The sequence below is a fragment of the Armigeres subalbatus genome, chromosome 3 (assembly GCF_024139115.2).
Source record: "Armigeres subalbatus isolate Guangzhou_Male chromosome 3, GZ_Asu_2, whole genome shotgun sequence".
Taxonomy (NCBI): Eukaryota; Metazoa; Arthropoda; class Insecta; order Diptera; family Culicidae; genus Armigeres; species Armigeres subalbatus.
The window spans coordinates 370,604,587-370,618,002 of NC_085141.1; the positions used below are offsets into that span (position 1 = coordinate 370,604,587).

At 38.2% G+C, this 13,416-nt stretch overlaps 2 protein-coding genes across 6 annotated transcripts in view; both read left to right on the forward strand.

Moving 5' to 3' along the window:
- Window positions 1-13,416, forward strand: part of LOC134226440 (insulin-like receptor) — a 271,805-nt gene that overhangs the window by 166,582 nt on the left and 91,807 nt on the right. The gene's annotated exons all lie outside the window — the stretch shown is intronic.
- Window positions 1,486-1,999, forward strand: LOC134223580 (uncharacterized). Its single transcript, XM_062702760.1, has 2 exons — window positions 1,486-1,684; window positions 1,763-1,999. The coding sequence occupies exons 1-2, from the start codon at window positions 1,546-1,548 to the stop codon at window positions 1,969-1,971; spliced, it is 348 nt and encodes a 115-aa protein (XP_062558744.1). The 5' UTR covers window positions 1,486-1,545; the 3' UTR covers window positions 1,972-1,999.

Below are 13,416 nucleotides of genomic sequence, written 5' to 3' on the forward strand. Positions count from 1 at the left end.
AATTCCTAATAAACAGGAATCGAACTCAAATCAAAGTAGATATCACTTGGCATCAATTAAGGAACGCAACCCGAATGATATCGAAACGGAATCAAAATCAAATCGATATGGATTTGAAATCGTATTCAGTCCCAGATCGATATATAGAACTGAATCGAAATGAAATTGCATGTGTTGCCAAATTGAATTAGGCCGACACAAATATTTATAAACAATAATGCCCCCCCCCCCCACTCTTTTCGGATTTTTTGCCCAAAAATAATAGTTTGAGCAACAGAAAAAAAAAGTAATTTTGAGGATTTTCAAAATATTCTTTAACAAATCCGAGGAGTTTTTTGATTTTTTTATTTTAATATTTGTTTTTTATTATCCCACCTCTGATCTTTTGGAGATCAGTAAGACATACTACTTGACTTGATGGGCTACAGCTCTTCGATGAACCTACACCGAATGGAGTATCCTTCTCCACTGGACTCGATCCCTTGGACCCTTCCAGTCGCCCTGAACATTGAGAGCCATCAGGTCCTCTTCAACTGCAAAAATCCATCGTGTCCGCGGCCTTCCACGAAGCCTGCCGCCTCTTCCGGGTTCTCTACTAAATATTATCTTCGCTTGACGTTCTTCCGGCATACGAACAACGTGACCAGCCCACCGTAGTCTGCCGTGTTGTATAAGCTTAATAAGCAGTAAGACATAATTGAAATTAAATATTTGTAACGGCCTTATTTTAATTTCGTATCGAGATTTAATTGATACTCTAGTCTCTCTTCAAATGTCGAAGATTTAATTGATATCATTTGAAGATGAAATGATGTCAACTTGTACAACCATTATAATCCATTCGGAACGGAATTGAAATTCTAAATCAAATTCTAATTTGATCGAAATTTAAAATATAAATCGTTTAAATTGAAAGCAAATTTAAACAGTATCAAAATCGAATTAAATTGAATAATATTGACATCGGATCGAAAGGAAAGGAATTCAAATTGAAATATTTCGAAAATTAATATTGTAACTTATTGAAATTGACTCAAGCTTAATGCAATTTCTAGTCAAAAAAGAAATCTAGAAATGAAAGCGAGAAAGTTTAAAATCGATATAAATGTAATCAAAGTCGTATTTGAATTAGCAATTTTCGGGTTATCAAATTATTGTATTGATGTTGTAAAATTTTCCAGATATTAGGCCAATTAGCTGTAGTTTTGAATAATGAGTCTTAAAACCTTCCATAACCTAGTCAATAATTGTCGACATTACCGATTCGTGGTTTAAACAATGCAAGGTCACACTTACAACAGTTTCCTGTAAACAGAATTTGAAAAGTACGCCATTTGCGTAAACAACAACAACTTTATTTGCACGGGGGCTTTCCGTTGTGTGGCGTTGTGAAAAACCCCAATGCTAGAATCCATCCATCCAGTCCAGTGGATGTCGATCTGCGGGCTTGCACCAGGTTCATGTATATATAAATTCGCGTCGCGAGGCCATCGAGCGTGTCATTACTAATCAGTCAGTCAGTGAGGCGAGAAGTGGATCACCGTCATGATGGCCGTAATAGTTGCGTTGAAGTTTGCTCTGCTGGCGGGAATCGTGCTCGCCGCCGGTTACTCGCCGTCGGTGGAAGCTGGTCGGAGGCAAGCCACGCGGAACACTTGCCCCAACACCCCGAATGCGCAAATTCGTAAGAGATTGCTGATGGATTTTCGATCAGGAAATAAACATATACTTTAATGATAAATGTCTTTTTGGAAACGCACAGGAACCTGTCCGGACAATGAGGAATTCCAGTGCTGCGGAGCTTGCGAACAACTGGGTTGTGATAAACGGATTAGTAACGTGAGATGTTTTATGTGTCCCTCGGATTGCTATTGCAAGGAAGGTTATATTCGTGAGACGGCTTTCTATGGCAATGGAATAAATCGTACCCCATGCATTCCAATCGACCAATGTCCAACCAATAGTCAATAAAGTTAAGTTGTTTTGATGATTGTTTATATTTGTATTTTGATTATTGTAATTCTGATTCAAAGCCATTCAAAGATTTTCCGATTTATTGCTGAATGTTGTCCGCAGCACCTTATGCTCAAATACTCCGAATACTCATATCTATCTAAATTAGAAATAGAATCCTGCGAAAAACTCTAAGTAGTATCAAATTATTATTATTAGAATGGGAGGATTTCTTTACAAATACTTCAAATGTGCTTTTAAAACCTCTAGCGAAATTTATTTTAATATTAATCGGTCTTCCAATGAGTTTAATTTTTGATTTCGTCTAAGTATAAATGCTTCGCACGTGCATTCAAACATGCTGCATTCCAATAAAGACCCGATTGAATTCCAACATCGCTTCAGAGTTCCCACCAGCCAGCTCAAACGCCATAAAAATCACAATTCAACTTATGAATGGAAATCACCGACTTCATTCACGCGCAAAAGCTAATGAAAGAAGCAAAACCTGTGTCGGCCGGGTGGCCGGTCGAGTGGTACTTTCAACTAATAACCTCCCCGAACTGCGCTGCGGTCGTCCGATCCGAGACGACGAGTGCCAGTCAATCAGTCGGTCACGTCACTCATCTAAAGGGAAGGGGGGGACCGATTATCGTGGTGTCCGTTATTGACCGGACGAACTTTCGGGGCTGTTCCCAGGCCGTTCCAAACTGGCGTGGATTCTCATGGGGGGCTTCATATTTCAATTTTCCAATAAAACACCCGTACGGGGTACCCAAGGAGCCGACAATCGATTTGATGCGTACGTGAAAGTTTCGACAACCAAACCCAATGGCCGGCGCAGCACAATAATGGTCAGCTCACACACTGCAGTCAATAACTCAACTTTAATGGGCTTTCCTTTACGTGGTTATTGAAATATGTCAAAAGTCAGTTTTACTGTTGGCGATTGTATGCTTTACTTGATTAAGCAAATAAAACATCATCAGTTGGTCATATTCAGACTGATTTCAATATTTATAAAATTGTGTACTAAGCTTACCCAAAAGGCAGCATAATTTCAAGGTTTTAAACTATTTTTGGCTAGTTTATGTATATGAGAACATAATTGAACATTTTTATTACACCATGATATGTCTCATTATTTGCATCTTTGTTTTCCTATCGATCGCATTACCTTTCAATGAGCTTTACCGCAACGAATCAAATCCAGAGAAAAAAAATCAAAACAAAGCGATAAATTGTTAACTGGGCGTAGATAAAAAGGAAATGGGCAACTAATAGATTTATAATCGAATAAATTGCGCGCATCTCTCAAACGCTCACTTTTCACTAATTCACCGCGACTCGGACCAATGAATGTTTTTCGACGACGACGACGACGGCGACGGCTCATAGTGATAGACTCTAACACCGCCGCGCCACGCCGCGCGCCGCCATCCCGATTGTCACCGAAGTTGCAACGGCTAATGGGAATTTAAATGTCGTAATTTTTCAAACTCTCACTCACAGCGAGCGTTTCGGTTTGGGTTCTTCGGGGTATCGGGTGCTGTTGGTGGCGATCCATCCGCGCGGTCTCCTTCCTCCCACCGACCGATCGGGGTGCGGGAAATATTAGAAGCCAATATTTTAACGATTATTTGCGTTCGGTTTCGGTGGTTTTTTTTTTCCTCCACCCCGGATCGGAGGTGCTGGTGGTTGAGTCGTTGCCCATCCAATATGTTTATGAAACGCATGATTTCCACTGGGACAAATAGACCGTTTGGCGGCGCGTTTCGGATAAAAAAGGAGGTGGTCGTAAATAAGTTGAGTTTGATTTTAATGGTGGCTTGTTACGAAGCGAGAAATTTTATTTTATCAAATTTATTGCGATTCGATCGTTCCTAATTGGATGGCACACATCCGAAAAAGTTGTATTTAGAACTACGGAAATAAATCTGGGAATGATTTGAATTATACCACCGGAATGACTTGTAGTATGCTATTTAAAAATGGGGAGAAAACTGGAAGAAATATTGGCACCCAATTATCTCCCTGGGGTGTCTTTCAAAATATGCGAAGTTGATGTCGAATAACTTTGGGAAACACATATAAAAAAACAATAATGGTTATTTAAAACATGTAGATTTCTTAAGATACTTTATGAAACTGTTTTTTTCTCTTCACTTTTTATCAGTAGTTTCTATCAGTATCGTCCAACACAAAGTAAATGAATTTAAATACCTGAATAAAGTTTCTATAATACGCAATGCATGGAGAAATTTTTACTGGCTGTCAAAATCTCAAGAAAAAAAGGAAGGATTTTCTGGAGCTATTCTCGGTTGAATTCCTGAACGAAACCCTGAAGGAGTGTTTAAAGAATTTTTTGAAAGAATTGCTGGAATGCAAATGATCTGTGAAGGATTTCCTGATTTGCATCATTTGAAGAAATCTATCAAAAAATAATATCCTGGAATTAGTTTATTTCCTAATAAATTATTGAAGTAGCCCATGTAGTAATTCTTGAACAAGTCTCTGCAAAATGAATAGTTTGAAGCATAACAGAACTAAATCGTGAAGCGTTCCTTCATATTATATGCTTAGAAGGATCTATGTAAAACTCCCTGTGGAAGTTCATTCTGACCAGGGTAGAAAAACAATTCCTCTTTGAAAATTCCCTATTGATACATGTTTTGGAGGACTTCCTGTAAGAATTGCTGGGTGAATCACCGACAGAAACTCTTGAAGCACTCGTGTTGAAACATGTTGACTGCTTCAAGAAAATTTGATCTGCGGCACAATGAAAAGTTACGGAAGAAGTTGTGCAGATTCTATTGGGAAGTGTCAAGAGAAAAATCCCAGCATATTTCAGAAAAGAGAAGTAAATATTCAAAATCACGTCAATTCGTTCATATGTATGTTGATTGTCATTCATATAAAGCAACCTTATGAATTTGTTCCAAAATAAAGATGTTCTTTTGAAAAACTTTCCACTTTCTTTAATGAATAGTCCCTACGTCGAACGTTTTCAAATATAGAACCATATAAAAGGGGACAATCTTTGTAGCTAAGAGTCTTCTTCTTCTTAAATGGCTGATTTTTGAGGTAACGACAGGTATTCTCGGCAGGGGTCTTTTTCACAGCAAAGGCTTTGAAAACAATATCTCAAGAGTATACTCCAAACTATTCTTGAGTTCAGATCTTGGTGATCTACAAGACCAACAGAATGATTGATAGGTTCCTGAGCTTGTGTGTTAGTTGTAGAAACCCCATGCGACATCATTACACCAGTATATACGAATCAAAACATTCCCAGAATATCTACGGTACCATACGGTACCAGTTCAGATATTGGAAGTCTAAGAGACCAACAGAGTGATTCATATGTTCTGAAGCTTATTTGCTAGTCGGAGAAGCATCATTGAACATTATTACGAAGTTATATAAAAATCACAGTATTCCCACAGCAATTAGGAAACTCCAGATTTCTATAACAGAGTGATGCATAGGTTCCAAAACCTGCTTGTTAGTTGGAATTGCTCCAATGGACATCATTGCACAGTACGTTCGTACAAAAAAACGTATTATATTGATCACGAACATCGAGTCCACATTTTTTCGTTTCTTCTATCGTCAATAGTGTTATAGAATAAAGCTAGGTCTACAGGGACCACGGCGTCCCTTGATGACCGGCTGTACATGTGAATTGTTGCTACTCCATAATCGATCAGAATTAGAGTAAGTTGCACCCCGAAGGCGTTGGCACTCTCATACTTACTTGCTTCATACTTATTATACATATTATTTATTTTATACATATTACAGTATTTTCAATCAGAACTGCAATTGAGTTTTGAACTTTAGGTTCTATATGATCACTTACGATGTATGGGAAAAGCTTGAGCTTGAGCTTGATTGACTGCTCGTAGTTGCTACTCCATTATGACCAGATCAGCTGTTCTTGCACAGGGAACCAACAGATGTTTGCTTGGGACTAGCATACATCTTCAATGTACAAGTACTGGTGATCTCATTTGTTAGGTCATACTGGCGCCTGCCACGTCAGAATGCAAGTCAATGTAGGGAAGGGGAGGAAATGATGATGCAATCACTCGCCCACTGCAAGCCGAATATACCTCTGCACTTGCCACGAGTTCATGCGGAATTTGTTGGAATTTCTGGGTTAGGTTGGAGAGGCAGAGGTCCGTCTTGGTTAACGAGCTGCCAATGTGATAGATAGGTGAAGCTAACTGATGGAATTTCTAATTGGATGTAGGAAACGAGCTCTATAAGTTCATTTCCAATTCTAGCAGATTCTTCTCCTCTTCATCTTTATTGGCATTACATCCCCCACTGGGATATTGCCGCCTTGCAGTGTTCATCAAGCACTTCCACAGTTATTAACTGCGAGGTTTCTAAGCCAAGTTACCATTTCTGCATTCGTACATCATGAGGCTAACACGACGGTACTTTTATGCACAGGGAAGTCGAGACAATTTCCAATCCGAAAATTGTCTAGACCGGCACCGGGAATCGAACCCAGCCACCCTCAGCATGGTCTTGCTTTGTAGCCGCGCGTCTTACCGTCTTACAGCAGATTACTGTTAGAATACTCAAATTGAAGGTATAGGAAAAGTAATGGAAACGGTATGGAAGTCCATTTCCAGTTCTAGCGATTGCTAGAACATGAGAAATAAAGAGAAAGATTCAAAGTAGGAGAATGGAACGGACCTGGGATTGAACCCACGACCTCCTGAGTATGAGGCAGAAGCAGTAGCCATATTACTACCAAGCCCGCTATCGTACGATGTATGGGAAAAGTGGGTAAAACCGACACCCTAAGCTACTTTACAGCTCCCCAATCTATGAAGCAATTTTCCGGTCTAGAAATTTCATACAAGCATAATTTGGCCCTTTATGCATCAGTCCATGAGGTCTCACGACAATATTTCTCGATAGAATTTGATTTCTGATGAAATGCGAACAGCCCATTTTCAACCCGAACCGGCTGGGGTAAGATCGGGTAAGATCGACACCATGCGAGGGTGAAATTCGACACACCAAGTCGAGATGGAATCGAACATCAAAACAATTTCAAATAAAGTTACAACATAATTTAAAATGTTTAATAACAGTCAAGGATTGTTTAAGCCTTCTGGACAAGAAATAACGGGTACCGTACACGCATTTTACCTTTCCAAGGCATAAACTGAATCATATTTGTGAAATGAATTTAAAAATTGAAAAATGTTTTTTCCCTTTTTTGTCACATTACATATTTTATCACCCCAAAATTCACCAAGGGGGTGATAAAATGGGATATTACTGTATTTTGAAAAGATGTTTAAAACAGCGATTTTAAATTAAATTCGTATGCTGCAGTAATGACATGAAATGAAAATGACCAGTTTCGTAAGTGACAAGCTTCATGTTAAAAAATACGGTTCTTTTTAGCGCTTTTGTTATTAGACCTTGTTATTTGCCGCTAGACCTGCTGTCTCGCGCAAGGATGATTATACATAGAATAATCAATCTCTGACATAGTTATAGTCTCCGGCTCTTATGAAATCGTTTCTACACTACATACTTGAATTAGGCCGTTACAACTATTTAATTTAATTTAAATTATGTCCTACTGGTCTCCGGAAGGTCAAGGGGGGGGAAGGATAATAAAAAATAAATATTAAAATGAATAAAAATCAAAAAACTCCTCGGATTTGTTAAAGAATGTTTTGAAAATCCTCAAAATTACCCGATTTTTTTTTTGTTGCCCCCTCAAAATATTATTTTTTGCAGAAAAAATCCGAGGAGGGGGGGAGACATAATTGTTTTTAAATATGTGTATCGGCCTTACATTATGCGACTGATGAGTCAAGTAAAACAGAGGAATTTTGCGATTCGATGGTACTTGGAACTGGAACGATGGAACTTACCTCAATTGGTAACATAATAATGTTGAGCTACATGTGGATGTTTGTAATAAGAAAGATAATTTTCCATTCTATTTTTTCCACAACATATACAATATGATGTTCAATTATGGATCAGAGACGGATTACATACTGAAAATCAACAAATTATTGTCGAATAAGCTTATATACCTATACCAACATTTTAGATAACTCATCTCGTCCATGGTTATTGATGCTATTTTTGGTTTATTTCGACTGTTACGCATCTCCGCAGTTACTAAATGACTAGAAATGCAATAAATCGAAAGTTTATTTAAAGTGTATCAACATTCTGTCTGATAATCACTTGAAATCTGAGATTTGAAGTGGTGTCGGTTTTACCCGCAGGGTCGGTTTGCTTACTATTTCTATAAGTATTGAAACCACCAAGAGGTATCATGAGATGACAGTCTAAACCAATAAATTAGGATTGCGTACTTAGAACTGAATAAAGCTCGCAACACATCCAATAGACAATATAATTGGTTTCAGTATTGCACGAAAGTGGTTGTAACTAAGACTAACATTTATATGTAATGTTAAAGTTATTTACGTATGAATATTTTCACAAAATTTCACTTCAAACGCTTTCCACCATACTTATCCCAAAATTATCTAAAAATATTGCTAAAAAAATCAATCTAAGATCGTCAACCGAAGGCGCTTCAGTCAAATTTTCATTTTAGTTGTGAAATTATCAAAAACAATCAGATTCGAATCGGCACGTTATGCTCTGGTGCGCTGCTGAAAACATGCAGGACACTAAGAGTAAACTTTTTGGAAGCAATGTACCAAAAGGTATCAGACAAATTGGTGATTGTTTTTTTTTTCTAGAAATGCTCCTATTTTTGATGAAATTTGTGTAAGGTGGCCATTCACAAAGTGCGTCACATCCTTACTGGGACGGGGTCTGATCATCACTCTGATGATTGTTAAAAAAATACTAGAGGTTCGTTACACGAATTGTGACGAAGGGGGGAGGGGTGTTGACAATGCTAATTGTTTTGCGTGACGTCCATTATGGATATTTCCTAGATGTCCTTCAACATACAAATTTTTTGGCGGTAAATTCATGCTAGACTATCGTAGATCTTCTTGTTGATCGATTTGAATATAAGGAATTGAACTCATGCACAGTTTGGATTGTCGTACTTTTTCAACGAATTCTATATTGTGTCTATAATGGTGTAACAAAGTCCCGTGGAGATGGGATGTCGTAGATTTTCATGTTATGAGTTGGAATAGCTCCACGTTTTAAGTAATTCAAACTGAACAAAATCCTACAAAACAAAACTCAATTTAAAATGAAATCAAATTTAATCCTCTGTCCTGATACCAAAATTGGACGCCAATCAGTTTAATTTCTGTTGGATTCGATTCCATCTAAAGGTGTGCGCCACCGCCGTGTTGAATGGTTCGGGAAGAAAACAACAAAGCTGTACAGTTTAATCTGCTATACGTTGACCTAGGACTTTAAAATTAGAATATCAACATATGGTCCGTTGTCCGCCGTGCGGCGTAGTTTAATCTTACAGGTAGCACATGACCGCTGGACGGCTGCCATCTCCGGTTGATGCTTCTGATCCTATTGATGAGTTGCTTCGTGTATTTAGCCCTCCAATTGCCTTTGTATACAACGGAGCTCAGTAGACAAACATCCTTTAACAGTTTTCGAAACATTTTCAAATTATCCACAGTGTAATTTTTCCACGATCTTTATTGTATTGAAATTCCCGTATATTAGTGGCCACCCGTTACTAGTTACCTGAGTTGTCTATAAATTCGTATATTATGAAAAGCTGAAAAGTGGGATCATTCTGCATCAGCAAAAATTGAATTCCTTTAAAAACCGGGAAGGCTCGTTAGGATTTTTCGCAACCAGCTAGTACTCCTGAATGTTAATAAGGAACCTAAGAAGGTCTTGGAAATGTCGGGAGCCCTTAGACTACGTGAGATTGCAGCAAGTCTGTAAGGATTCCTGAAAGTTCACGGCGGATCATTAACGCCCGTTATGATTCTTTTGAGTTTTGACAACTTCAAGAAGTCAATTGAACTTTTTGGTAGTCCGTAGTCATTTTTAAAAGTTCGGAAAAATTGTTCCAAAGTTGTGAAAATTTGTAGGAATGGCTCCTCAGGAATTCTTGAAAGACTGCAAATGCTTAAAAAAATCATTAGCATTTCATAAAATGTTTCGAGCTTTCATTATTTTTTGTGTCATATTTGGTGGGATTTACAATTAGTTAGAATGATTTGGCGCCTTAGTCAAGATGCCAATTATAAGTCGAAACACTAATGTAAGGATTCTCATATGTTTTCATTATTTCCTGGAGGACAGATGGCGAACTAGTTGTAAACTATTGAATGTACTTGTATGTACTTATAAACAAAAACCGAAATAAATGAATCCTTGAGGTGTAGAAAGTTTTTTGATAATCCGTTGGATTTTCCGGAAAAAGAAATTCTTTTGGAAATGCGGCGAATTTACTTTGAAAATTGTGATGAATATCCTTTAGTAATGATAATGAATTTTCCTTAGAAATTCATTGGATATTTGAATGAATTCACCTTATTTCTGTTGAAAATTCAGGTGTATTGACGTAGGGACGAACGACGAAATCAGGTTAATTTCCTTTGGGAACGCAGATGAATTTCCGTTGAATGTTAGATCAATTTCAAAGAAATTCGTCATAAATTCGGATGAATTTGCGTACGAAATTGAATTTTCCATACTTCCGCTCAACATTTGGGGAATTTCCGTTGAAAAGTCGGAATTTCTATTGGAAAGTTGGATGAATTTCCGTTAGGATTTCGGATTAATTTCTGTTGAAAATTTGGATAAATTTCCGTTTAAAAATTGAATGAATTTTTGTTTGAAATTCGAATGAAGTTTCGTTTGAAATCCGAATGAACTTCCGTTAGAAATTTGAATACATTTTCGTTAAAAAATGTGTTGACGTAAACTACGTTTAAGGGGAAGACTCGGATACAGGATGTAAAATGAAAATTTCAAAATTGAGGACCGTCACGAAATCATGTAAGATTTTGAACGTTACTAACGCATTCATCTTTCATTGGATTTTTGAGATTTATATATCAATCGACTCGGAAACTCTCCACCAATTTGTTAGTTGTATTGGATTTTCTGATTATCACCATTAAACTAGGGTATTGGATCATTTTTTCAGCACCTCCTATTCCCGTCAGCAACGTGAGTTTTATTACTTCCGTCGTCCAGCGCGGTTGGCTTTTGGGCTCTCCTTTTTGTGCGGTGTTTCGCACCAGTTTGGCACAAAAAGTAGAGCCGGAGTAGTGACCGCGGTCGAAAGAAATGCAACGTATAGTGAATATGTAGTGCATAAAAAGTGATATACATACACGCGCATGTTTGTTCAGGCAAATATTCTCATGATATGTATCATTCATGCGGGGCTTATTGTATACGACTAAACTACCCTAATACGCATAACTGTCCCATGTATAAAGGGAATCCCAGCAAACATGGACAAATATGCGTATGACGGCAGTACAGCTTCGGAACGCATACGTTCTTAAAACGGGCTATAGGAGTTACAATAGAGCTATCACCTTCTAGCTCCCGGATCTAAGATTCATGGAATTATATTAATAAACTGGTTGCACGAATATTGTATCCATAATGCCACTTTCGGACAGTGGGAGTTTCATTCCCAGCCAAAACGTTTACTACTCGGGCGCATCACAACAAAATGACTTGGTGTTTGGTATGGCTAGCATATGTTGATTTCTATTTGTCGTGACCGGGTTTTATCGACCCGCGCTTCTTTGTCGTACTCGACAATCCAACTATCCCTTCTACATCAGCGATGCCTCGACTCAAAGATTGGCCACGGACCTTGAAAAGAACATCCTGTGACATTACCAATGGGCACTCTCGAAAAATTAGTCGAATTTCTTTTACCGATATCAATTATAGAGTTTTTTGTTTCAAAATAATATTTCTCCATATTTAATAACCATACTCTCCACTATTTCCATTTATATATTACTACACTTCAATGCCAAATTTTCAAAACAACTTAGGTAACGGAAGTCTTCACCTATGCGCTGATGGTGTTGGTTTGCGCGGAGGTGCTCTCAGATTCGACAAATCGACGTTTGAATCTTTGTTTACAAAAGCAGATAAGTCGTTTTGAAAATTTGGTATTGACTTACTAGTGGTGTACAAAAAATCAAGATATATACAAAAAAAATGAAAACTAATCAGCGCGTTAAAAAATAAAGACGCCGAAAATTACACTATTCTGAGCACAGAATCTTTTCCAACAAATCCGTTCTAAATGTATGCAATTCCTAGTGAATTATGTTTTTAAATCGTATAAATTTCGCTTAACTTCTCAAAAGGACCTAAGTAACTTTTTTTTTTTCATAAAATCATTTGAATACAGTCAAACCTCCATGAGTCGATATTGAAGGGACCATCGACTCATGGAAATATCGAGATGTGGAATAGAAAATTCTCGGGAAGCTGTTTGAAGGGACCATCACAGTAGCCCAGAAAATATTTTTTAATATGGCATAATTTGCTACCATGAGTCGATATCGAGTCATAGAACATCGACTCATGGAAGTTTAACTGTAGTGCAATCATTTGAAAAGTCAAGTCATTTGTCATTTTGAAAAGTTAAGTGAGAAATAGTAACATAATGCAAAATAAAATGCACACACTCAGCTGACACTATCGTTTAAATGTATGCTCTTTTTGGCGTTCCTTTTATGTGCATTACGTTCGTGTAAATTTCAACAACTTTTTCTATCTGTGTAACGCTTTCGATTAATACACGTTGCGGACGAAAAAAAAGAGGGGGAGCTGCCTAAAGGCATTTTCTTTCCTTTGAAAATGTAGGCAATTAACCTTTGGATGCATTAACCACACTAAGTCGAATCCAACAGTCGGAATCGCGAAAAGCATCATTACTATATGGGGTTCTAAAGTCAAAATTTTAAGTTGTCGTACCGTCGTCGGGACCAGCTTAAGTCCCGTAGTCTGCAAAAGGAAAAAAACTCGCGCTGTATACATCTCTGATTCCTCCGGTGGCTTTATACGGCCATGGAACATGGACGTTAAAGGAGGCTGATCGAAGAGCCTTCGAAGTGTTTGAGCGTAAGGTGCTGCGGACAATACTCGGGGGTAAACAGGAGAACGGTATCTGGCGGCGTCGCATGGACCACGAATTGTACCAGGTGTATAAAGGGCTGGATATTATTAAGCTTATACAACACGGCAGACTACGGTGGGCTGGTCACGTTGTTCGTATGCCGGAAGAACGTCAAGCGAAGATAATATTTAGTAGAGAACCCGGAAGAGGCCGCAGGCTTCATGGAAGGCCGCGTACACGATGGCTTTTTGCAGTTGAAGCGCTCAATGTTCAGGGCGACTAAAAGCGATTGGCCCAGGATCGAGTCCAGTGGAGAAGGATACTCCATTCGGCGTAGGTCCATCGAAGAGCTGTAGCCCATCAAGTACAGTCGTCGGGGGAGATGGGTGTCGCTGTTT